This window comes from Moschus berezovskii, chromosome 10 (genome assembly GCF_049115385.1).
Source record: "Moschus berezovskii isolate FMDL1 chromosome 10, NW_MosBer_1.0, whole genome shotgun sequence".
NCBI lineage: Eukaryota > Metazoa > Chordata > Mammalia > Artiodactyla > Moschidae > Moschus > Moschus berezovskii.
Genome location: NC_142469.1, coordinates 33,023,707 through 33,049,997, shown reverse-complemented (window position 1 = coordinate 33,049,997; position 26,291 = coordinate 33,023,707). Strand labels below are relative to the sequence as shown.

Genomic DNA, 26,291 nt, shown 5'->3' with positions numbered 1-26,291 from the left:
TGAAATTAGAACATTCTCTAACACCATACACAAAAATAAACTCCAAACTGACCAAAGACCTACATGTAAGATTAGATACTATAAAACTCCTAGAGGAAAATATAGGCAGAACACTTTTTGATATAAACTGTATCTGTATCTTTTTGAAACGTTTTCCTGGAGCAATGGAAATAAAAACAAAAATAAACAAATGGAACCTAATTACACTTAAAAGCTTTTGCACAACAAAGAAAATTATAAACAAGACAAAAAGTCTACAGAATGGGAGAAAATATTTGCAAATGCTGCAACTAACAAGGGATTCATCTCCAAAGTATACAAACATCTCACAGATAAATTTTTGATTGGCAACTTATGATGTGCTAAGTCTAGTTAGTATCAGAATTGAATTGAATTGTAGGACAGCTGGTGTCACAGAGAAATGCTTGGTATGAAAACAATCCTACTTTCCTGGCATCAGAAGTGTTAGGAGTGTGGCAGTAGCTGGAGAGTGAAGGAGAAATACCCAGGAGAAGTGAGTTTTTTCTTTACACCTTCTTTTGCCAATTATCCAATCCCACTGTGGTGCTGGAGAAGACTCTTGAGAGTCCCTTGGACTGCAAGGAAATCCAACCAGTCCATTCTAAAGAAGATCAATCCTGGGTGTTCATTGGAAGGAATTATGCTAAAGCTGAAACTCCAATACTTTGGCCACCTCATGCAACGAGTTGACTCACTGGAAAAGAGTCTGATGCTAGGAGGGATTGGGGGTAGGAGGAGACGGGGACGACAGAGAATGAGATGGCTGGATGGCATCACCGACTCGATGGACATGAGTTTGAGTGAACTCCGGGAGTTGGTGATGGACAGGGAGGCCTGGCATGCTGTGGTTCATGGGGTCGCAAAGAGTCGGAGATGACTAAGCAACTGAACTGAACCATTTTTCAAATACAAACTGTAGAATTACCTCCTAAATGAAATCTATCCTGACTACCTTTGGCCATAGGGGAAGGGTGTGGAGTGAGATAGTTTCAGAGGATTTTCTGAAGATCAAATATTAGCTTTGCCTGTGCATCAGGGAGACAGTGCGGTAACCTTGTAATTATTTTCCTTTTTTTAAAAAATATCTGAAGCAAGTCCATATGGAGCTCTATTACTTGCAGTCAAGGAACTTCAAATGAGATATATGGCAAGTACCACCTTTACTAATTGTCTTATATCATCCTCAATACTCACTAAATATTGAACACAGCTGAAGTACTCAATAAACCCTGAGAACTGTTCCACCCAATGCAGTAGCCACTGACCCCCTGGGCTGTTAGGGAACTGAAATACAGCTAGTGCAAATCAAAATGTGCCATAAGTGTAAAATACACCCACAATTTCAAAGGCTCAATCAATAATTATATAAACTATCAAAATACTTCTATATAGATTATATTTTGAAAAAAATTTGAGAATAGAATCAGATACAAATATTAAAATTGTTTTCATCTATTTGTTATTACCCTTTTAATGTGTCTGTGCTGTGCTTAGTTTCTCAGTTGTGTCCAACTCTTTGCCACCGCATGGACTGTAGCCCGTCAGGCTCCTCTGTTCATGCGGATTCTCTAGGGAAGAATACTGGAGTGGGTTGCCATGCCCTTCTCCAGGGGATCTGCTCAACCCAGGGATCAAACCCAGGTCTCCTGCATTGCAGGAGGTTTCTTTACAGTCTGGGCCCCCAGGGAAGCCCAAGAATCCTGGAGTGGGTAGTCTATCCCTTCTCCAGGGGATCTTCCTGACCCAGGAATCAAATTGGGGTGTCCTGCATTGCAGGTGGATTCTTCACCAGGTGAACTAATAGGGAAGCCCTTTAATGTATCTACTTGAAGATTTAAAACTACAGATGTGGCTCTAGTGACACTGCCTTAGATAGCACTGAGTTAAAATGATTTGTCTTCTTAAATCCGGAAACTTGAGAAGGACATTTGCTATTTCCCAGAATTTTAAGATTTATAGGAAAATTCATAGTTGTGCCATGTATCATTTGAGCTGCTATCTACACTGAGATCTTGGTATTTCAGAGAGTATTTTCTGAGAGTTTGGTCAGTGTATGTTACATATAAGATTAGATCCACCCTTAATTATGTATTCTTTTCAGACATATAATTAAGTTAATGAACATTAGAAAACAACAGCAAAGCAAGCATTACTGCTCTACCAGATGTGCTCTATTCCAAATGTTTAGTGATTGAGTGTTGAAGACCAAAGTAGGATTATTTTATTCCATTCAACCTCAGTCACTGAAAAAACTCATGTATTGAATGCAAGTCACTTTAATCTTCAGGCTCAAGAACATGATAAGGTATTTGTTACAAGTTATTTTAATAATGCAGTTTTGTTTTTTAAGTTTCAACATAAATAAGATGAAAAGTCATCAAAATCCTGTCAGAAGGTTTAATATGAAATGACTCAATTTCTGAACACATTAAAAAAATAAATATTTCATGAATTTCAGCTTGAAATTCATACTGCATGTCAAAGAGAATTTATTATCAATACAAGCAGTACTTACTTGATACTCTTGCGGGTTTTTCTACTAAAAATAAAGAAAACAAAGTCTTGTTTAACTCAGGTAAAATACAAAGATATTATACATCAATAGACTGCATAAAAGTATCTAATGTCTTTTGACATTCTTCTTTAGTTTTCATGAGTTAGTGAATAAGTGGAGCTCTCTATTATCTGATAACATGGATCTTTGAATATCTTAATTGCTAGACATCAAAAAAGTTATTAATCATTGCAGGTGTCACAACATACTTAAGCTTTTAAACACTCTTACTAAAATCATCAGGATCTTTGTTAAATTGTTTTGGTTAGACTATAATTATACCTAACGCCAGTGAAATTACTTTGCATGATATAATTAATCTAAATATTTGCTTTAAACTTTCCAAATTCCATAAAATACATTATTGAGAATTATTTTCCTTTTAGACATGAATAGAAACAAATACACATTACACTGTAAAATATAAATCTTAAAAAGCAACATGCAGAATCAACTGATTTTTCATAATCATTTATTTATTAGTTTCAATGAGATTATAATTCTTCAAATATGTTTTTCCATTAAACTGTATGTATTCAGGATGAAGCTATAAAGGGAAATGACTGCCTTAAATATAGCACTTTCTAACTTTCTGAAACAGAGATAATGGGTAACATTCATATTCCATTGATGTCTAATTTAAAAGACTAAGTTTGAAAACATAATTTTAAAGGAATCTGTATAACAAGTTTTACTTTGAGACTTGTAGAGCTTCTGATATAAACCTAATAATTACAACATTATAAAAGTTAGGTGGAATTCAGAAAAATAGTTTAGAAAAGCTAATGTTATAATATTTCCTTTCTAAATAGCATTTGCTAAAGAGACAGTTTAGATGCAATGAACCATTCCTTGAGTGAATGAATGGATAGAAATGTGCTTATATTCTCAACTAGTTCTAGGTTAGACTTATGCTTTCGGTTCAGTTCAGTTGCTCAGTCGTGTCTGACTCTTTGCAACCCCATGAATCACAGCACACCAGGCCTCCCTGTCCATCACCAACTCCTGGAGTTTACCAAAACTCATGTCCATTGAGTTGGTGACGCCATCCAGCCATCTCATTCTCTGTCATCCCCGTCTCCTCCCAGCCTCAATCTTTCCCAGCATCAGGGTCTTTTCAAATGGTCTTTGGCTCTTCACATCAGGTGGCCAAAGCATTGGAGTTTCAGCTTCAGCATCAGTCCCTCCAATGAACACCCAGGACTGATCTCCTTTAGGATGGACTGGTTGGATCTCCTTGCAGTCCAAGGGACTCTCAAGAGTCTTCTCCAGCACCACAATTCAAAAGCATCAATTCTTCGGTGATCAGCTTTCTTTATAGTCCAACTCTCACATCCATACATGACTACTGGAAAAACCATAGCCTTGACTAGACGGACCTTGGTTGACAAAGTAATGTTTCTGCTTTTTAATATGCTATCTAGGTTGGTCATAACTTTCCTTCCAAGGACTAAGTGTCTTTTAATTTCATGGCTGCAATCAGCATCTGCAGTGATTTTGGAGCCCAGAAAAATAAAGTCAGCCACTGTTTCCCCATCTATTTCCCATGGAGTGATGGGACCAGATGCCATGATCTTAGTTTTCTGAATGTTGAGCTTTAAGCCAACTTTTTCACTCTCTTCTTTCACTTTCATCAAGAGGTTCTTTAGTTCTTCTTCACTTTCTGCCATAAGGGTGATGTCATCTGCATATCTGAGGTTATTAATATTTCTCCCGGCAATCTTGATTCCAGCTTGTGCTTCCACCAGCCCAGCGTTTCTCATGATGTAATCTGTATATAAGTTAAATAAACAGGGTGACAATATACAGCCTTGACGTATTCCTTTTCCTATTTGGTACCAGTCTATTGTTCCATGCCCAGTTCTAACTGTTGCTTCCTGACCTGCATACAGGTTTCTCAAGAGGCAGGTCAGGTGGTCTGGTATTCCCATCTCATTCAGAATTTTCCAGTTTATTGTGATCCACACAGTCAAAGCCTTTGGTGTAGTCAAGAAAGCAGAAATATATGTTTTTCTGGAACTCTCTTGCTTTTTCAATGATCCAGCGGATGTTGGCAATTTGATCTCTGGTTCTTCTGCCTTTTCTAAAACCAGCTTGAACATCTGGAAGTTCACAGTTCACATACTGCTGAAAGTTAGCTTGGAGAATTTTGAGCATAATTTTACTAGCGTGTGAGATGAGTGCAATTGTGTGATAGTTTGAGCATTCTTTAGCATTGCTTTTCTTTAGTACTGGAATGAAAACTGATCTTTTCCAGTTCGGTGGCCACTGTTGAGTTTTCCAAATTTGCCTACATATTGAGTGCAGCACTTTCACAGCATCGTCTTTTAGAATTTGAAATAGTCTAACTAGAATTCCTTCACCTCCACTAGCTTTATTCGTAGTGATGCTTCTTAAATCTCACTTGACTTCACATTCCAGGATGTCTGGCTCTAGGTGAGTGATCACACCATCGTGATAATCTGGGTTGTGAAGATCTTTTTTGTACAGTTCTTCTGTGTATTCTTGCCACCTTCTGTTTGGTCCATATCATTTCTATCCTTTATTGAGCCCATCTTTGCCTGAAATGTTCCCTTGGTATCTCTAGTTTTCTTGAAGAGATCTCTGGTCTTTACCATTCTATTGTTTTCGATTTCTTTGCACTGATCACTGAGGAAGGCTTTCTTATCTCTCCTTGCTATTCTTTGGAACTCTGCCTTCAAATGGGTGTATCTTTATCATGGTAATCCAAGTCTATGCCCTGAGCAGTAATACCAAAGAAGCTGAAGCTGAACAGTTCTATGAAGACCTACAAGACCTTTTAGAACTCAGTTCAGTTCAGTTCAGTTCAGTCGCTCAGTCGTGTCCGACTCTCCGCGACCCCATGAATCACAGCACGCCAGGCCTCCCTGTCCATCACCAACTCCCGGAGTACACTCAAACTCATGTCCACAGAGTCGGTGATGCCATCCAGCCATCTCATTCTCCGTCGTCCCCTTCTCCTCCCGCCCCCAACCTTTCCCAGCATCAGAGTCTTTTCCAGTGAGTCAACTCATCGCATGAGGTGGCCAAAGTATTGCAGTTTCAGCTTTAGCATCAGTCCCTCCAATGAACATCCAGGATTGATCTCCTTTAGAATGGACTGGTTGGATCTCCTTGCAGTATAAGGGACTCTCAAGAGTCTTCTCCAACACCACAGTTCAAAAGCATCGATTCTTCGGCGATCAGCCTTCTTCACAGTCCAACTCTCACAACCATACATGACCACGGGAAAAACCATTGCCTTGACTAGACGGACCTTGGTTGGCAAAGTAATGTCTCTGCTTTTTAATATACTATCAAGGTTGGTCATAACTTTCCTTCCAAGGAGTAAGCGTCTTTTAATTTCATGGCTGCAATCAGCATCTGCAGTGATTTTGGAGCCCAAAAAAACAAAGTCTGACACTGTTTCCACTGTTTTTCCATCTATTTCCCATGAAGTGATGGGACCAGATGCCATGATCTTTGTTTTCTGAATGTTGAGCTTCAAACCAACCTTTTCACTCTCCTCTTTCACTTTCATCAAGAGGCTTTTGAGTTCCTCTTCACTTTCTGCCATAAGGGTAGTGTCATCTGCATATCTGAGGTTATTGATATTTCTCCCAGCAATCTTGACTCCAGCTTGTGCTTCTTCCAGCCCAGCATTCCTCATGATGTACTCTGCATATAAGTTAAATAAGCAAGGTGACAATATACAACCTTGACGTACACCTTTTCCTATTTGGAACCAGTCTGTTGTTCCATGTCCAGTTCTAACTGTTGCTTCCTGACCTGCATACAGGTTTCTCAAGAGGCAGGTCAGGTGGTCTGGGATTCCCATCTCTTTCAGAATGTTCCACAGTTTATTGTGATCCACACAGTCAAAGGCTTTGGCATAGTCAATGAAGCAGAAATAGATGTTTTTCTGGAACTCTCTTGCTTTCTCCATGATCCAGCGGATGTTGGCAATTTGATCTCTGGTACCTCTGCCTTTTCTAAAACCTGCTTGAACATCTGGGAGTTCACGGTTTACATATTGCTGAAGCCTGGCTTGGAGAATTTTGAGCATGACTTTGCTAGCGTGTGAGATGAGGGCAATTGTGCGGTAGTTTGAGCATTCTTTGGCATTGCCTTTCTTTGGGATTGGAATGAAGACTGACCTCTTCCAGTCCTGTGGCCACTGCTGAGTTTTCCAAATCTGCTGGCATATTGAGTGCAGCACTTTCACAGCATCATCTTTCAAGACTTGTAATAGCTCAACTGGAATTCCATCACCTCCACTAGCTTTGTTAGTAGTGATGCTTTCTAAGGCCCACTTGACTTCACATTCCAAGATGTCTGGCTCTAGGTCAGTGATCACATTATCGTGACTATCTTGGTCGGGAAGATCTTTTTTGTACAGTTCTTCTGTGTATTCTTGCCACCTCTTCTTAATATCTTCTGCTTCTGTTAGGTCCATACCATTTCTGTCCTTTATCGAGCCCATCTTTGCATGAAATGTTCCCTTGGAATCTCTAATTTTCTTGAAGAGGTCTCTTGTTTTTCCTATTTTGTTGTTTTCCTCTATTTCTTTGCATTGATCACTGAGGAAGTCTTTCTTATCTCTCCTTGCTATTCTTTGGAACTCTGCATTCAGATGCTTATATCTTTCCTTTTCTCCTTTGCTTTTCGCTTCTCTTCTTTTCACAGCTATTTGTAAGGCCTCCTCAGACAGCCATTTCGCTCTTTTGCATTTCTTTTCCATGGGGATGGTCTTGTTCCCTGTCTCCTGTACAATGTCACGAACCTCCATCCAGAGTTCATCAGGCACTCTATCTATCAGATCTAGTCCCTTAAATCTATTTCTCACTTCCACTGTATAATCATAAGGGATTTGATTGAGGTCATATCTGAATGGTCTAGTGGTTTTCCCTACTTTCTTCAATTTAAGTCTGAACTTCGCAATAAGGAGTTCATGATCTGAGCCACAGTCAGCTCCTGGTCTTGTTTTTGCTAACTGTATACAGCTTCTCCATCTTTGGCTACAAAGAATATAATCAATCTGATTTCGGTGTTGACCATCTGGTGATGTCCATGTGTAGAGTCTTCTCTTGTGTTGTTGGAAGAGGGTGTTTGCTAACACCCCCCAAATATGTCCTTTTCATTATAGGGGACTGGAATGCAGAAGTAGGAAGTCAAGAAACACCTGGAGTAACAGGCAAATTTGGCCTTGGAGTACAGAATGAAGTAGGGCAAAGCTAATTGAGTTTTGCCAAGAGAACACACTGGTCATAGCAAACACCCTCTTCCAACAACACAAGATGGTCAACACCAAAATCAGATTGATTATATTCTTTGCAGCCAAAGATGGAAAAGCTCTGTACAGTCAGCAAAACAAGACCGGGAGCAGACTGTGGCTCAGATCATGAACTCCTTATCGCCAAATTCAGCCTTAAATTGAAGAAAGTGGAGAAAACCACTAGGCAATTCAGATATGACCTAAACGAAATCCCTTATGCTTTCACATGTAGCAATTTTTTCCTGCCGTGTGTTCATAATATGATCTTAGAAACGGGCTCACAGAATACAGTAAGAAAGGAGCATCCATCCCATGTCCAAATCCCTAGAATCCTTTTGACAGCCGCCCTCTAGTCAGCGCTAATAGACCACTTCCTTGGGGACAAAGTGGGGTGCCTTTTGTCTTTGAAAGTGAAACTGTAGCTGGACAGGCTTCTCTGTCCATGGGGGTTCTCCAGGCAAGAGTACAGGAGTGGGTTGCCATGCCCTCCTCCAGGGGACCTTCCCAACCCAGGAATTAAACCCAGGTTTCCCACATTACAGGCGGATTCTTTACTGTCTGAGCCACCAGGGAAGCACATTTTATCTTTGCGCTGCTCTAATTGGTAGAAAGCTTTCCCTTATATTTGCCTACCACAGTGTGGTAGGATATTAAACTGTGATTGAATTGGCTTAAGTCTTTGACGCCACACCCACTTGGAGCCAACTCCTGTCTCTATCAGGTAAACACTCCTAGAGGTTAGACTTCCTTCACCTAACATTAACTTTAAACTGTGAATGATCACTGGGTCTATACTAAGATGGAAATTGAATTAATAATAGGAAAGGCTATAGCTGTGCATTTTCGAAGTAATACAATACTTTTCATTCTTCTGGCTAAGTATCTTAAAAGATATAATGTTTTTGGAAAAATTTCCAATATAAAAATTGGGTTCTTGTATCATTTTACAAATCTGGTTTGCCCTCTTACTCTAAATGTTACACCTTAATATTACTAAAAATTGTGTCTAAATATGTCCCGCCATTTCAGGTATACACACTACAGTAAGCAGCAACAGGGACCAGTGAAAAACTAGATTCCTCCCACTCCACACTCCCAGTATACATGCATACTAGAGATCTATATTTACTCTGAATGAAAATTCTTGTTTAATTATGGCATGTTTACTTAGCATTTATGTTTTGTTACATTTTGAATTAATTAGATTCACCTAAAATTTTATGACCCAGACTAAGCAATTCAGTTATACTCTTACAGTTTTATGATGATATCACCAAAATAGGTCATTCACATTTTGGGTGAAGAACACCTGCCTGCCATGTGCATGCCAGACTCTGCCCTCTACTATCTACTTTGTATCTATGATAAATCAATTTCAAAGATCAATTTATAAATAATAAAACTATATTCATGATATTAGTTACATTTGATGTAGTTGCAGATAAACAGACTATTGGTGCCTTCTCTTTTTACTACTCTATCACCCTTGAATGTAGTCATGCTGGGAAAGTCTTCTTGCAATAATAAATGTTTCCTTCTGATAGGTACTGGGATAGCTAATGAATGTTTATGTTGTTAATAGTTTCTGTTTCTTCACACTACCTAGTTTTCCACTGAAATGTAAGAATTCTGCTCGATTTCCTACCTGTCCACTTCCCCTGCTGTTAGAATTGTATAAACAGCTAGACTTTCTTGCTTTAGAAAATTTAGTTTAATATTAAGCACCAACATAATTCAGGCATCTCCACATCAACACAGCATCTGAGGATTTACAAAGGTCAAGATTACCTTTTGTCACATTGTGTAATTGAAGATTTTCTTTTCTTGTTGGCACTGTATAAAAAAGAAAATGTAAATTAAAATATGAACTTTTAGAGCAAATCTTAATAAGAAATTTGGCTCTCTTCAACTCTAAGCTTTAGCAACATGAAAATAATTTAAATGTTGTAAATATTTTCTTAAGGTATTTTACAAGTTTTCTCTTCTGCTAACACCTAAGAAAAATAAATGTTAGCTGAAGAGATTGTTGTATCTGCATAAACAGAGATATGACATGAACTCAGTGATTACAGGGTATTTAAATGAATCTGAGTCCACAGACAATGGGTAATGCTGATGAACTGAATTTAGGTATAAACCAGAAAAGTGTCTTTTGTTAGTAACAAACTTTTTGGTATGTCTAACAATGCTTTCCTCCTGACTCGACAGAATATTTCTCTGATGATTAAGGCCTTTGTAAGGTTTTTAGATGACTAAACATGGAAATCAGTGATTATTGTATTATATTATGTAGTTTCTTAAATAAATAAAACTAAAGTTAAGATAAAAAAGCAGCATCGCAATCAGTGTCTAACCAGTTGCTCACCAATGACCCAACACGTGACTGCACACTGCAGGCGTGACCTGCCATCCATGGCTCCTTTGATACTGTCATTACCACATGCTATGATTATTTATCACTTTTCTTCTTTGAATCAGGCCAGCAATCATTACGTACATAAAGAAAAGTTTTATTTAAAATTGAAATAAATAAATTTTGACTCAAAATATTTTTGACTTCAAGAATTTTAAACTTTTAAAAATTACCTTTTTCTTCTTTAAGATGTCTCATTTCTGCTTTTTCTATAGAGATAAAATGGCAGAGTCATACACATATTTATTCAAAATATTTTGACTTCAGGAACTTTTAAACTTTTAAAATTACCTTTTTCTTCTTTAAGATGTCTCATTTCTGCTTTTTCTATAGAGATAAAATGGTAAAGTCATATACATATTTACTCATAGGTCTTTCTAAGTTTGAAATTACATATTTTGCAGTCAGTATTTACAATTCAAGAGTTATATGAAAAGAACTCTATGGTGTTAATATAGCAGTGACAGATGGAGTTTGCTTTAAGATCTCACTTCCTATTCCCTTCAGATATCTAATAATAATGCAATACTACACTCCTCGCATGAATAACCCCCCCACAAATAGCTTCAATTCTGATATATGCTTTAAAACCAATGTCCATATTTTCATGAATTGCTTTTTTTAAGTGATACAATTTGTATAATTACATATTTTTGATTCCTGTGCTTTTAGCACTAATTTGACATACATGCCTTAAAATGTATTTACCTTTACTTTCCTTTTCAGGTTTTTCAATTTTCTTTTTTGCTAGGGGGGAAAAATAACAAGAAACCATTGGCTTAAAAACATAATTTTCTTACTCAGTTTTGGAGTAAATATTTGCAAATGAAACTTAATCCCATAAGTGAAAGAGGGTCAAGGTTCTACTTTTAAAGATGTGAAGATAAAGTCTCCCTCCCTTTGTGTAAGAACATGTATATTTTTGTTATCCTTGGTTATTTGGTTTTATAAAGCACAGCCCCCTCCTTTTGTTTTCTGGTTTTATTTTTGTACATACTTTCAAGTAAAGCTAGAGTAAGCCATGCATTTATTAATAAGTTTAAACTAGAAGAAGAAAATGGCAACCCACTCCAGTGTTCTTGCCTGGAGAATCCCAGGGACGGGCGAGCCTGGTGGGCTGCCATCTATGGGGTCACACAGAGTCGAAATCGACTGAAGCAACTTAGCAGCAGCAGCAGCAGTAACAGAAAAAAACCATTCAAAATTTCTATTGTTACATATAGGAAATGAAAATTTGATTAGTGCTGTGAAAACTCAATAAATTAACTGTTGAGTAAAAACAATATAAGAGTCACAAGACATCCCTGAGGAAAATGTGGACACATGCTTTTTAAACCAGAGTTTTAACTGACCGATGCTTTTCTTTAACTATATTTGTCAGACAAGAGTAAGAAGGACACCAATATTTAACCAGTGGCAACCAAGCATGTAGTGGGAATGTTATATATGTTATTTCATTTAATACTTATCACAAGTCTTTTGGAAAGTCATTATGTCTGTTTTATTGATGAGTAAAATGGGAATCTGAGCTGTTAATGGATTTTCCCAAATGTTACACAGCTATATAGAGATTCAAATTTAAATACTATTCCTACAGATCTATGTTACCTCCTTTGGCAAAGCAAATATTTACCTGATTCTGTTACATTTGGAGTTTCCTCTTCAGAAAAATATAATAGAAAAAAGGAAGAAAAACAAAACGAAAGAATAATTTTTTTTCCAGTAGCAGACAACTGAACTTCATCTTTGTTTTTTCATATTAATTCCAAAAGCAGTGACAATAGACACACACTCAAAATGGCAAAGAGATACATTGGTAACTAATACATCTGAAAACATAACTGGTATCTATTCTGGAAATAGAACCACTATACAAATTAATATTATCGTTTATTCATACATGGTAGAATGAATCAGTTTGAAGACCTTTGGGTGGTTTTCTCAATTACAAATTATAAATCTCCATTACATAAATTTTAACATGATCTGAACATGTGCATGCACGCATTCATTTATGAACTTTTTATAAAGCAGCTTCCTGTATAACAAGGACTTAGTGCAATGACTGGGGTGAGAGACAAGATTTTAAAATATCACAAAAATAATCTCAACTCATAACGACTACAGTCAGAGTAGTGAGACAAAACATCAAAATGCTGTTTGTCTTTAACCTATGATAATGTAGAATTAACCCTTAATTTTGCTCCTTCAGTAAATTTGACGACCAATTATTTTTTAAAAATATGCTTTCAAAAATATATCCACACAAATTCATTCAAATGATAGTATTTTCTATAAAACTGATACATTAAATGATCAGCCTAATATAACTTTTTTGAAGTTCAAGGAAAATTAAAATATTTTATAAGAACAAATATATATACAATGAATAATGTTTTATAAACAAAACTGCATTTGAAAATAATTATGGTGATATTTCTTATCAGTAATCTAGTTTTGACTTTTAGACCTTAATTTTTATAATAACTTTCATATTAGTAGCATTTACACAGACTTAATATACTAGATACTTTTGCCAACCCAAAGGCAACATTTAACGTTTAACACTGGCACTGAATCCATTCAGAAGAAAATCATAGATGTATTCATGAGAAATCTATCATAACACTTTTAAGGAACCAGGTTAATCCTTGGCATTGAAAATCTTTAGACACTACTTACAGTTACACTCTTGATTGAAATGTAAATATTTACCCCCAGGGTAATGTCAAGGTCATAATTTAATAGTACTAAATATACAATTTCATTTTTATAAAATTTCATACATTTAAAAAATTATTCCTTTTTACTATTGCTTGCAATGTTAAAATAAAACAGTGATTCTGAAACACTAAAACAACTCATCTTTAGCTTTTGAAGAAATATGAAAATAAAAAGCTAATATATTAAGATTAAATAATTGAAGATGGGAATTGTGTGTTCTAAGCTTGTTTAAACCCAGCAATGATTATAAGAGGGACCTCCATACTGCATTTATTCACTATATCCTAACAAACAACTGAAAGTACATAAAAGAGAGATGGAACCACTTTTTTGTGTGTGGACAGTATTAGTTAAGGTATTTGCATTAATTATACAGATAATGACAACAGAAGTCATTTTAGGCATTCCCTGACATAATCTGCTATAGTGTAATTGGCACTCAAATATATGTTCAAATATTAATGAATAAAATACACACTATTCTTTGTCAATAGGAATCATTTATGTAGGTAATGTCATAACAGCTCCTGCATTAATAAACATACCACAATAATTTTTACTGCATGTATAATTTAAAGAAATTATAAAATTTAAATACTTAAATAGAAAATTCTTAAAATTTTAGTATGGTACACTTACTTGGAGTTGGTTTTGGTTTGTCTAAAAAGTAAAAAAAAAAAGAAAAGAAAGAAAAGGTCATTTTATGGCTATAGGCAAAATATCAGACTTTTATATTTCCTAATTCTGTTTGAGTTAAAATAGGAAAAGGCTACCTTTATATTAAAATGAGCAATAGGCAATACAATTTGAGCAATTTTTAAATCATGTTATAAAATTCCATATTCCAATAAAATTTCAAAGTATAGGATCTTCTTGGTCTCGAAATCTTTGTTAAGCCTCATATTTCATCTGATGCAAAATGAATGCTTAAGATAATCTGAACTCCTTACTGTTCCTGAATGACATAAAAAACACATTCTGCTATTGTCCCTTCAGAATATATTAATACTAATTAATAATAGCTATTTAAACTTTTCCAATCCAGTCTTTTGAATGAAGAAGCTGACTTTATAAAATCTCAAGAAAAATAAGTGAATTGTTGGTGAAAAACACAAAACTATGCCATCCAAAATTCACAATGGTGTGATCACTCACCTAGAGCCAGACATCCTGGAATGTGAAGTCAAGTGGGCCTTAGAAAGCATCACTACAAACAAAGCTAGTGGAAGCTAGTGGAGGTGATGGAATTCCAGTGGAGCTATTTCAAATCCTAAAAGATGATGCTGTGAAAGTGCTACACTCGATATGCCAGCAAATTTGGAAAAGTCAGCAGTGGCCACAGGACTGGAAAAGGTCAGTTTTCATTCCAATCCCAAAGAAAGGCAATGCCAAAGAATGATCAAACTACCGCACAATTGCACTCATCTCACATGCTAGTAAAGTCATGTTCAAAATTCTCCAAGCCAGGCTTCAGCAATACGTGAACCGTGAACTTCCAGATGTTCAAGCTGGTATTAAAAAAGGCAGAGGCACCAGAAATCAAATTGACAACATCTGCTAGATCATGGAGAAAGCAAGAGCGTTCCAGAAAAACATCTATTTCTGCTTTCTTGACTATGCCAAAGCCTTAGACTGTGTGGATCACAATAAACTGTGGAAAATTTTGAAAGAGATGGGAATACCAGACCATCTGACCTGCCTCTTGAGAAACCTGTATGCAGGTCAGGAAGCAACAGTTAGAACTGGACATGGAACAACAGACTGGGTCCAAATAGGAAAAGGAGTATGTCAAGGTTGTATATTGTCACCCTGCTTATTTAACTTATATGCAGAGTACATCATGAGAAACGCTGGGCTGGAAGAAGCACAAGCTGGAATCAAGATTGCCGGGAGAAATATCAATAACTTCAGATACGCAGAGACACCACCTTATGGCAGAAAGTGAAGAGGAACTCAAAAGCCTCTTGATGAAAGTGAAAGAGGAGAGTGAAAAGGTTGGCTTGAAGCTCAACATTCAGAAAACAAAGATCATGGCATCTGGTCCCATCACTTCATGGAAAATAGATGAAAAACAGTGGAGACAGTGTCAGACTTTATTTTTTGGGCTCCAAAATCACTGCAGATGGTGACTGCAGCCATGAAATTAAAAGACGCTTGCTCCTTGGAAGGAAAGTTATGACTAGCCTAGATAGCATATTAAAAAGCAGAAACATTACTTTGCCAACCAAGGTCCGTCTAGTCAAGGCTATGGTTTTTCCCATGGTCATGTATGGATGTGAGAGTTGGACTGTGAAGAAAGCTGAGCACCAAAGGATTGATGCTTTTGAACTGTGGTGTTGGAGAAGACTCTTGAGAGTCCCTTTTACTGCATGGAAGTCCAACCAGTCCATCTTAAAGGAGATCAGTCCTGGGTGTTCACTGGAGGGACCGATGCTGAAGCTGAAACTCCAATACTTTGGCCACCTCATGCGACGAGTTGACTCACTGGGAAAGACTCTGATGCTAGGAAAGGTTGGGGGCTGGAGGAGAAGGGGACGACGGAGAATGAGATGGCTGGATGGCATCACCGACTCTGTGGACATGAGTTTGAGTGTACTCCGGGAGTTGGTGATGGACAGGGAGGCCTGGCGTGCTGTGATTCATGGAGTCGCAAAGAGTCGGACACGACTGAGCGACTGAACTGAACTGAACTGAACTGATGTGTGTATATGTGGACTTTCCTGGTGGCTCAGCTTGTAAAGAATCCACCTGCAATGTGGGAGGCCTGGGTTCGACCTCTGGGTTGGGAAGATCCCCTGGAGAAGGGCATGGCAAACCACTCCAGTATTCTTTCCTAGAGAATCCCCATGGACAGAGGAGCCTGGCGTAATGCAGTCCATGGGGTTGCAAAGAGTTGGGCATGACTGAGTGACTAAGCACATGTTTATATGTATATGTCTTTTACATCTATTGCTAGATGGATACATTAAAAAATAACAATGATTCAGTTCAGTTCAGTCGCTCAGTCGTCCGACTCTCTGCGACCCCATGAATCACAGCACGCCAGGCCTCCCTGTCCATCACCAACTCCCGGAGTTCACTCAAACTCATGTCCACAGAGTCGGTGATGTCATCCAGCCATCTCATTCTCTGTTGTCCCCTTCTCCTCCAGCCCCCAACCTTTCCTAGCATCAGAGTCTTTCCCAGTGAGTCAACTCGTCGCATGAGGTGGCCAAAGTATTGCAGTTTCAGCTTTAGCATCTGTCCTTCCAATGAACACCCAGGATTGATCTCCTTTAGAATGGACTGGTTGGATCTCCTTGCAGTCCAAGGGACTCTCAAGAGTCTTCTCCAACACCACAGTTCAAAAGCATCAATTCTTCGACGATCTTTACCTATCACATTATTGGATACTTGGGAAATGGGAGCTGGTAAAACAGGAAAAGAAGGGGAGGAGGGAAGCTTATTTTTGCAGTGAACGTCCTGTATGCCTTACTGTTGAATCATGCCAAGTATTATATATTTTAAAAATTGAATTACAGTTTTAAAAGTACTAAGCTATTATAGAATTGGATGATTTCTATTTTAAGAAATTACACCAAGTTGAAATCCATGTCTCCTGCATTGGCAGGCAGATTCTTTACCACTGCAACACTTGGGGAGCCCCAAGTCAACATTACCAGTATGATGAATGATATCAAGTGTGGCATCAGGAAAACACTGAATATTTTGGAAGGATCTTGTGAACCATGAAAGCAAATACTATTACGTTAACGCAGCTGTATTATAATAGAATGCTTAGCATTCCATATATATTTGTTATAATATTTAGCAAACTGCTTATCAACACTTCCATAGCCCTTTGATCCTATTACAAAATCACAAGACTAAATATTACCAGGAAAGAAAATGAAAAGTGTTTATATGCTTTGCTTTAATTTTTAAAGGTAATAAAAACAAGAGATAGAATGCAAACCAAAAAGGCAAAAACACCTGTTTTTATAGACGGAGATTCTTTTCCTTGATGTTCAGCTTTTTCTAGAGAGAGATATAAGAATTAACTCACAATCTGTAGATTGTTTGTGTAGCAAGCATTTCTTATCTATATATTTGGAGGTAATCCTCAGTTTGTATGGGAAGATGCTCCCAAAGTCATTTGCATGTAACTTGAAACACAGAAAGCATATTGCCATGGAAACATGTTATAAACAAGATCAGGTTCATTCTCAGGGCATCCTGTAAGATACTTTGAAGATGCTATCCCTCTTGGTATAAGAAGAGGATAGAATATGACAAAAAGGAGAATAATTGTAGGAGGATTTTTCTTTCTTTGCTGAAGCTTGAGTCATTCTTTGGAAATATTTTAAAGCAGATGATATTTGTCTTGGCATTTTATAAGTTTCCTTTTTACCTCTCTTACTTCTTCTAGGTCCCTTCTTGGCAGGACAGAAGCAATTTGGTGCTGGTCATTCGTTTATTGTTGAAAATTTAACCTAGACTTTCTTTATTCCAGAAAATATCACACTTTGTATTTTCATTTTCCTGGACTACCGTCTCATTTTAGGTTCAGTTAGAACTCTCACAGATGAATCTCAACTAAATCTAGGACATGACAACTGGAATCACAACATGAACTTAATATTCTTCTTGGACCTTTGAAAAATATTTGAATTAAAGTAAATTTTAGGAGATATCGTTCTTTCATCAGAAGTAGAATTTCAACTAAAGCTATTTAGAGTAGGATATTTTGAATGGAGTTAGGATTGTGTGGAAATAGAATAGATCACTGCCAAGTGCTAGTTCATACCAATCACCCCCAGGTTTATTACCCCTGAGCTGTTCTGGTTCACCTGTCCTTTCCTTCCCTCAGCCTGAATTTGGAGATTCCCCAAAAGCAATATTATTTTCTCCCCATCATCTTGCACCAACAGTGAAGTAGGTGGGGATCTGTGGGATCTATGTTTCATAAGATTTAATTGGATATTTGTAAAGTAAGGATTGATAGCACTCAAGAATGAACTTCCATGATCTTAAAATTGTGTAAATGTTAATGCTACATAAGCATGCACAATAAAATAAGCCAATATTCAAGCTATTAAAACTGTGATAATAATAGTACTTCAAAAGTATAATAAAGTAAAAATAATATAGAGTTATATATTTTAATTGCATTCAAAATACATGCAGTAAGTTCTGGGAGGTAAATACATTCTATTTAGGCTCCATATGTTTCACTTTATCTCCTGAATCACTAATATGATCTCTTAACTGTCCTCACCAAATCTATCTTTGGATCTTGTCAATTCATTTTTCATACTTGATCCAGAAAACATTTGACAAATATTAGCTCATGCCTTCATCTAAGCCTCTGTTTCACAAATATATATCATTCAAGAACCAATCTTGAATGTTCTGACACAACTTTGGATATATTTACTACTGTGACAATGGGCAAATGTTCACGCTTTTCTGAGACCATTGGCCACTTTTTAAACTCTCTACACCTGTAACATCTGTATCACTCCTGAGCAATAAAATGGATGATCTTTAAAATCTATGCTCATAAGAAAATTCCATGGTTTTAATAAACAAGTGGAAAAATTTAATAATTCATAAAATTATGAAAAACAATAATAAAAAGATTACCTAACATAATTAATGCTGCTTAAAGCAAACAAATTAATAGTAGTATATGCTTCATAACACCAAAAAGTGTATATTATTTAATTTTCTTTTGTTGTTCATTACGTATATTTAAAAGATTGCCCATTTATTCTAGCTTCTTAGTGTTATTTATTGCTTGTACAGTCTCACTCTTTTAGTAATACAATTTCCATAGATTTTTTCCATATAATTATAGTGAATTATTAATTAGTAGTGAAAGACAAAGATGTTAAATCAAAGCCATAGCAATAACAGTAATTTATCACCTACAGAAGTACTTTAGCTTTAGGCAAAACTAAAAATAATAATTGGGAAAAAATAAGCATATTGTAAAAGCTGAAATTGCCAAGTAATAGTTTTCAGATTTTATTTTCATCTCTTACTTGTTGGTTTGGGTTTGACTGTGGAGAATGAAAGAAAACAAGTGACATATGACAAATACAAACAATGGAAAAAATAACTCTTTGGCATCTGTATTTGTTACTTCTTCATTTTAAGTTCTCCTTAAGATTAATTCATTCTCTCTGAACAGTGTTATTTCACTGTCAGCAAATATGTTAATCACACTGCTTATTGAAAACTAAGGTGCACAAACTTTTGTGTAAAATTTGAACCAATCTATATATTTGAGACACAAATACATTGGGCTAGTTTCTTCATAATCTCCAAATACCCATATAACTAAATGAGATACTCAAGGGGTCACATTAACCCATTGAGGGACTGAATGAGTGAAGTCGCTCAGTCGTGTCCAACACTATGCAACCCCATGGACTGTAGCATACCAGGCTCTTCTGTCCATGGGATTTTCCAGGCAAGGGTACTGGAGTGGCTTGCCATTTCCTCCTCCAATTAACACATTAGGGTGAAAATTAAAATTATGAGCTTAGGCAATGGTTGGGATACAGTACAATGGTCATAGGAGGTAATGTGAAAATAGCCTTATGAGATTTCTTTCTAAAGAAATAATAGTTCACAATTTCTATAAATAATTAGTTCTCTCCTCAATTATATTACATTTTCCTCTGAGAACTATACTTAAACCCTGATTATCATGATTATCTGTTAAAAGAAAGAAATTAATTCATAGTCTTTTTCCTTTGGAAAGATTTTTAGTAAGAAATAGGAGTCTATTCATGGCCAAGGTAGTAGGATTTTCATTTTGGAATCAAATGGAAGCAATTCAGTCTTTCAAGATGTCAGCTGAGATGAAAACTTACTTTTGTTCATCCCTTGAGGACAGAACTCCAAAAATGAAAGAGTGTGTACATATCTATATTTTTTCTCTCACATTAAATGATGAGTTGATATTATATATTCTGTTGATCATTTTTCAAGGCAGATTTTAAAACATTATATAATCATGTATAGTCTCTATGAAGTTCTCATGAATGAAAATTATTCCACCTCATACATGAACAGCAGACAGTTCCAGATTTTTGTGATTTTAAAATTGGAGAAAATGTGGTTCGAAAGTGAGATTAAACACCTAATAGAACAGGATAATCAATGCATGCATAGCTTTCCTGGCAAATTATATGTAAACTTAGGTCAATCAAACTTTTAAAAAATAGTTATGTCACTCTAATTTTTCACTGTTAATTTTTATTGAATATATCTTTCAGTTATTTACAAGAATCTAGAATGTTAGAATTTATGACACAAAGTGCTTACACTCCAGTGAAGATGTGTGTGTGTGCGCACTGACATAACACAAAACTGATACATAGAAGAAAAATTTGAAGCAGCTTATTTACCTGCTTTTTCTATCGTGGTAGCTTTTACATGCTTGACAACTTTCTCATCTATGATAGGAAAAAAGTTAACACAAGTGGACATTTTAAATGCATCAGTTCAAAACAGTGACACATTTCAACCTTGATATTTTGTATTCTCTTTGAAGTAACACCAATACTGAGATAACCTTAGCTGTTTTCTCAATTAAACAAGTGATATCTTTTATTCAAATTGGATGGGAGCACAAAGAAAATCTGTCCAACTGCAGATATCCTTTGCAAGTTTCTTGCCACAAAACTTTTTCTAGTTCAAATGGTCCCCTAACCCCTAATCTAAGTACATTTCACCCTTTGCCTTCACTGTATTTCACGTATTTATTTATACAGGAGAACACATAAAACACATCATCCTTTTTCATTATTGAATAAGAATAGAAAGAAACAATTTTTTATCTTTCATGAGCAAGACACCTCCCTCAGAAGCCAGGACTAGCCTGAAAGCCCAAGTTTTTATGTCACAAAGATGGGGAAGGACAAAGGTTATATTTATGGGATGTCTTCTGTGCTATAGATTTTCGTAGACATAGTTAAAGAGATTTGGATCAAAGTAAAGGGATTAGAATAAAGATTCTACATAAAATTAAGCTTTTCAAGTATTCAGCAGTGGGAATGAATTGGTGAAATATCCTAACTGGAAAGTTTCACTTGGAAACAGAATTTAGAGTATGAACACGATCACTGAAATAAAAGATGTGGCTAGAGGGGAATGCCTTTGTTAGACACTCAGAGATGAAACTCTATCCAGTTCTCAGGATTTCATCTCAAAAATGGGTATCATTTGGGACAATAAAGACACAGGGTTTGTTATTCATGATATCAGAAGGTTCTAAAAGTTGTTTCTAAAGTTGTGCTTATGTCAGTATATATTGCTTTTCTTACCACCCCACAATCAGGCTCTGCTTTCCTTATTTCTATCGACTCAAATCGACTGAAAACAGGTTTTCTAAAGTAAAATCTTAAAAATATAAGCAGAAGTTTCCTATGATATGTTTGGAGAAGGTGTTTTTACCTTTTTAAAGATTCTGACCTAACCATATTCACAATGTCAGGTAGACAATTCAGCCTGTAATAAAGGACCATGTTCTACAGAACTGGGAATTGGTACAATCTCAAAATTAAATTCATATTTAATTGGGTTAAATTAAAATTTAAATGAAGTTTCTATTCTTAAATAAAAACTGATTAAACTAGTCTTGGTAATTTTCCTATTTCTTTTTATGAGCAGAACCCACTGGCTTACCTCCACTTTCTGTAAAGTGTAAAACTAGGAATAAGAAAGGAAGGGAGGCAAAATGCAGGAAAGAAGGAAGGAAGAAGGATGAGAAGCAGGAGGAAACCACTTTCTTTATTTCCTTTTCTTGACATTTTTGGAACTGAAGATGATCACGTTTGAATGGGCCATTCTGAATTACAAGTTTTCTAGGGATGTCTTACCCCAAACAGAACAAAGCAAAACAAAATATAGAGCCCATTCAACTGAATGGGCATTCAGCATTCCAGTGAATGCTGGCGAAAATGGTCTTTATGCTAAGCTAAGTTTCTGATAGGAAAAGACATGAACTATCTAGTTATATCTGGCAGGCCAAGTTCTCAGCACAGAAAGAAACCAAAAAAACACTGTGAAGATGACTAGTATTAGAAGCTGAGTGACTTAACACATGAATCTTTCCTAATAACTTTAGATTTGACTCTAAGCTCATCATCCTGCTAAAATTAGAACACTGACAATTTACTACTACAAATACCACCAGCAAAATACCTGGTTTACCATGAGAAATAGCCTTTTCTGGTTTCACTGTGTCTTGTTCTGAAAATAATAAAAAGAAAATATTTTTGGATGTGTGTGTTAGTCACTCAGTCGTGACTAACAGTTATTCTCTTTGCAACCCCATGGACTGCAGCCCACCAGTCCCCCTGCCCTCTGTCCATGGAATTTTCCAGGCAGGAATACTGGAGTGGGTTGCCATTCCCTTCTCCAGAGGATCTTCCTGACCTAGGGATCAAACCCAGGTCTCCCACATGCAGGCGGATTCGTTTCCAGCTGAGCCATAAGGGGAGTCCAAGAATACTTGAGTGGGTAGCCTATCCTTTCTCCAGGGGAACTTCCTGATCCAGGAATCCAGCTGGGGTCTCCTGCATTTCAGAAGGATTCTTTACCACCTGAGCTACCAGGGAAGTCCTTTGGATATTTAGAAGCTTTATAAATTAACATATGGTGAATTTTCTCTGTGACATGGTCCAGTGATTTGTTAAGTAAAAATAATTGACAGATTTGAACAAACGTGCCTATGGATAAGAACTGTTCCTCAATTTTCGTGTCATGCTAGTTTAGATAAAATAACTTTAAGGTTTTGGTTGCATGAAAACAATATACCAAGATTTCTTATTTACATTTAAGCACCTACAATTTCCAAAACATAGGCCATAATAAAGTACAAATACTGAGGCATATATTGCATATATATTATTAAAATACTTAATTTTTTGTTAAAATTCTATATTAGCTTTATAGATAAAGTAAAGATACATACTGTGTATTTGAACTTTTTCAGATGAAGCTAGAACATAAACATTCATAATATAAAAAATCAATTAATTTTGCCTGCAAAATTGTAGTATTTATAATAATAAATGAAAGTTCTAAATAGTACTAGACCTAAACAGAAGCTTTAAATGGTATTGGTCTTATGATTTTTTTTTAAAAAAGAGGCAAAATGCAAAATGTTTATATCGGGTAACACATACTCATCTGCAGCCAATAAACATACTCAGGAGAATAAATCATAAGAGAGTAGTTTGGCATTTTTCAACCTTGGTACATTAAAAAGATATATTTTTTATAAGAGAAACTGGACTCAAGTTGATGATGAGTTGTCAAGTAAGCTCTGATGAGAATCAAAGGAATAATATAGTATTGTATATATACATCTAGACTTAGATTTTTGAGTTTGTTGTTATTTTAAGAATCCTGCTACATAATTTTTTATAATGAAGACATAGCATCCATAGAACCTGGGGGTTTTGGGTTTTTTTTTTTTTTTTTTGACTTGCCTCAAGTGAGTAGCTGGTTGGTACCAGAGCTAGGACTTACACACACTAAATAGCAATGTAAACTTGGAAAGATTGCTCTGATTTAGGTCAACGTTGCCTCTTAATAAAATCATTGTTAGTCTGGGACAATCTCTTAGTGAGATTACCCAGGGTTTTGAGTAGACCAAACATGGGCACAATTCTAGCTTCAACATTTATTAACTTGAAAATCTTGTCTATTGAACTGTTTCCACAGATACTAAACATGGGTAATAACTGTCATGTTACATGCCTCTCACAGTGAAATGATGAAAACTGAATCTTACACTATTCCTTAGCTCATAGCAGATGCTTGATAAACTCTTGTTCTTTTTCCTTTCAAGTCCCAGTAGTCTATGATTTCGTGACTCTGGTGTCTTATCAGAAATAAACTCACAAATTAAATATGACTAACACCAGACTTTGAAGAACTCTAAGAAATGTCTCTTGAAACCTGGAGTCTCTGCTGACATTCATTTAAAGCCATATTCCAGATATTTTGCCTATGAATATCCCCATTGTGACCTAATCCAGTGCTGTAAAAACATATGGAATAATGGAGCAGGGAAAATAGTGAGGATGTGGAAGAAACTGTGCAAATCCCCACTGGTGTCATTTTAGCTCTAAAATAACAGCAACATTAGCACTGTATTTATTTAAGAATAAAATATTGTTACCTGGTTTTGCTTCCTTTTTAACTTGTGACTCTGAAGGGAAACCAAAAGACAGAAATTTTAAAATCTGAAAAAAATAAACTAGTGCACAAATTCATTTTTGGACACTATTTTATTTCATTTACCATAATCTGAAAAAGCAGAATTTTAGTAAAACTTATCTTAGCTCCCTACTGGCCTGCCAGTACTGGACTATTAAACACACAGTAGTTAAAATCATGCCACATACTTGTCTATCATTAAGTTGTTGCTACTGCTAATGGATTTCAACCTGAATTTTCTGTTTTCTCAAGATTATTGTTGTAGAGAATAGCCCCAATGTCAACATAAGATAAATGACTTGATGATAGGATTTGGAAGAAGAATATTTTTTGAAATATATCTAGCTGTGATTCAGAAATTTAGACAATGTTATGACTAGAATTATATGCTTGTTGTTGTTCAGTCTGTCAGTCGTGTCTGACTCTGCAACCTCATGGACTGCTGCATGCCAGGTTTCCCTGTCCTTCACCACCTCCTGGAGTTTGCTTAAACTGTGCTACACACACACACACACACACACACACACAATATGTTTAACCCCTGTCTGTTGGGTAGAAGGTGGAGTTTGTAAGTGAAGGATATGGATCTTTAGTTTAGAAAACTCTGAGTAGAGTGTGGAAAGTACAGCATGGATTCTCTTCATTGCTTATAATAAAATGAGAAAGAGAAGATAAATTGAAGGGTAAACTGTTATGCAAGAGGAACCAGTACTTGGTGATTGAGAAAATGCTCACCCTGACTAGAAGTGCACCCTGGAGACAGGACCAAGGGTGTGGCTGGACAGAATCATGGATCCAATCCTCCACCTCAGCAGAAGGCAGAAATAGAGTTGTGGTGACCCAGGGAGCTCTGTGGGGGACCCTCTTATCCAATGACTTGGATCTTCAGGAACTGAACTCAAGACGAGTCATGTTTTTGAAAATTTTATGCAAACAAAAATAATGCTGGTCTGGACAGAAGTGGACAGAAACAGGATGAAATGTAAGAATATCAACTCTAATGGCCAAGCCATGATTCAACGACTGGGATGATGGGACTTCCTTGGGCAGAGAGTGCAGGACTGCCATCCCAGTGGGCTGAGAGGCCAGGGCCACCATCCCCTTCCCCTCAGGTCCAGAGAACACAGCACTGAATCAAAGAGGACATTTTCAGGCTTTGATACCTACTAGAATCTTCCCTGCTGTGTTTTGGATTTACTTGGGACCTGTGACCCCTTTTCTTCTTTCCAATTTTTCTCCTTTGGAATGGGAATATACATCAAAACCAGTTTCACTTTTTTTTTTGAAACAGATGATATTTTTCTGGTTTCACAAGTGGAGAGGAATTTTATGAAAGAAGAATCATACCCTGAGTTTTACCCGTAATGATTTAGATAAAGAGATATGAGACTTTGAATTGATAAAGTTTTGGACTTAAGTGATGCTAAAATTATTAGGACTCAGGAATGTTGAAATGGGGTGAATGTATTTTTGCTACATGTGAAGGACATGAACTTTGGAGGGGTCACAGGGTAGATAGACTTTAATAAGTTGACTTGTGTCACACTAAAAGATGTTCTGCAGTCCTAATCCCCAGTGCCTCAGAAACAAACAAAAAGCGAAAGTGTTAACTGCTCAATCGTGTCTGACTCTCTGTGACCCAATGGACTGTAGCCCATCAGGCTTCTCTGTCCAGGAGGTTTCTCAAGCAAGAATACTGGAGTGGGTAGCCATTGCCTCATACCCTGCTGACATCTTGATTTCAAACATCTAACATCCAGCACTGTAAGAGAATACAGTTCTGTTGTTTTTAGCCACCTAGCTTGTGGCATTTTATTACAACAACCTCATAACAATGGACTGGTTCAAAATTGGGAAAGGAGTATGTTAAGGCTGTATATTGTCACGCTTATGTAACTTATATGCAGACACATCATGAGAAATACCAGGCTGGATGAATCACAAACTGGAATCAAGATTGCTGGGAGAAATATCAATAACTTCAGATATGCAGATAATACCACACTGATGGCAGAAAGCAAAGAAGAACTAAAGAGCCTCTTGATGAAGGTGAAAGAGGAGAGTGGGGAAAACCAGCTTAA

The 26,291-nt window shown here is 36.5% G+C and overlaps 1 protein-coding gene across 12 annotated transcripts in view; it reads right to left on the bottom strand.

The window, feature by feature from the left end:
• The window catches only part of TRDN (triadin), a 424,466-nt gene that overhangs the window by 23,032 nt on the left and 375,143 nt on the right, over positions 1-26,291 (bottom strand). For 7 of the 12 annotated variants that reach the window (XM_088840567.1, XM_088840572.1, XM_088840575.1 and 4 more), the window contains 13 exons: positions 24,173-24,202; positions 22,958-22,984; positions 22,186-22,233; positions 20,388-20,435; positions 19,014-19,031; positions 16,960-17,004; positions 13,627-13,647; positions 11,897-11,923; positions 10,972-11,010; positions 10,555-10,590; positions 10,437-10,472; positions 9,639-9,683; positions 2,537-2,560 (listed from right to left, as the gene is read on the bottom strand). In XM_088840567.1, coding sequence (XP_088696693.1) covers positions 2,537-2,560; positions 9,639-9,683; positions 10,437-10,472; positions 10,555-10,590; positions 10,972-11,010; positions 11,897-11,923; positions 13,627-13,647; positions 16,960-17,004; positions 19,014-19,031; positions 20,388-20,435; positions 22,186-22,233; positions 22,958-22,984; positions 24,173-24,202 — 444 coding nt within the window. The remainder of the gene's footprint in view (positions 1-2,536; positions 2,561-9,638; positions 9,684-10,436; positions 10,473-10,554; positions 10,591-10,971; positions 11,011-11,896; positions 11,924-13,626; positions 13,648-16,959; positions 17,005-19,013; positions 19,032-20,387; positions 20,436-22,185; positions 22,234-22,957; positions 22,985-24,172; positions 24,203-26,291) is intronic. The other 5 variants (XM_088840568.1, XM_055433644.2, XM_088840571.1 and 2 more) reach the window with 3 other exon arrangements.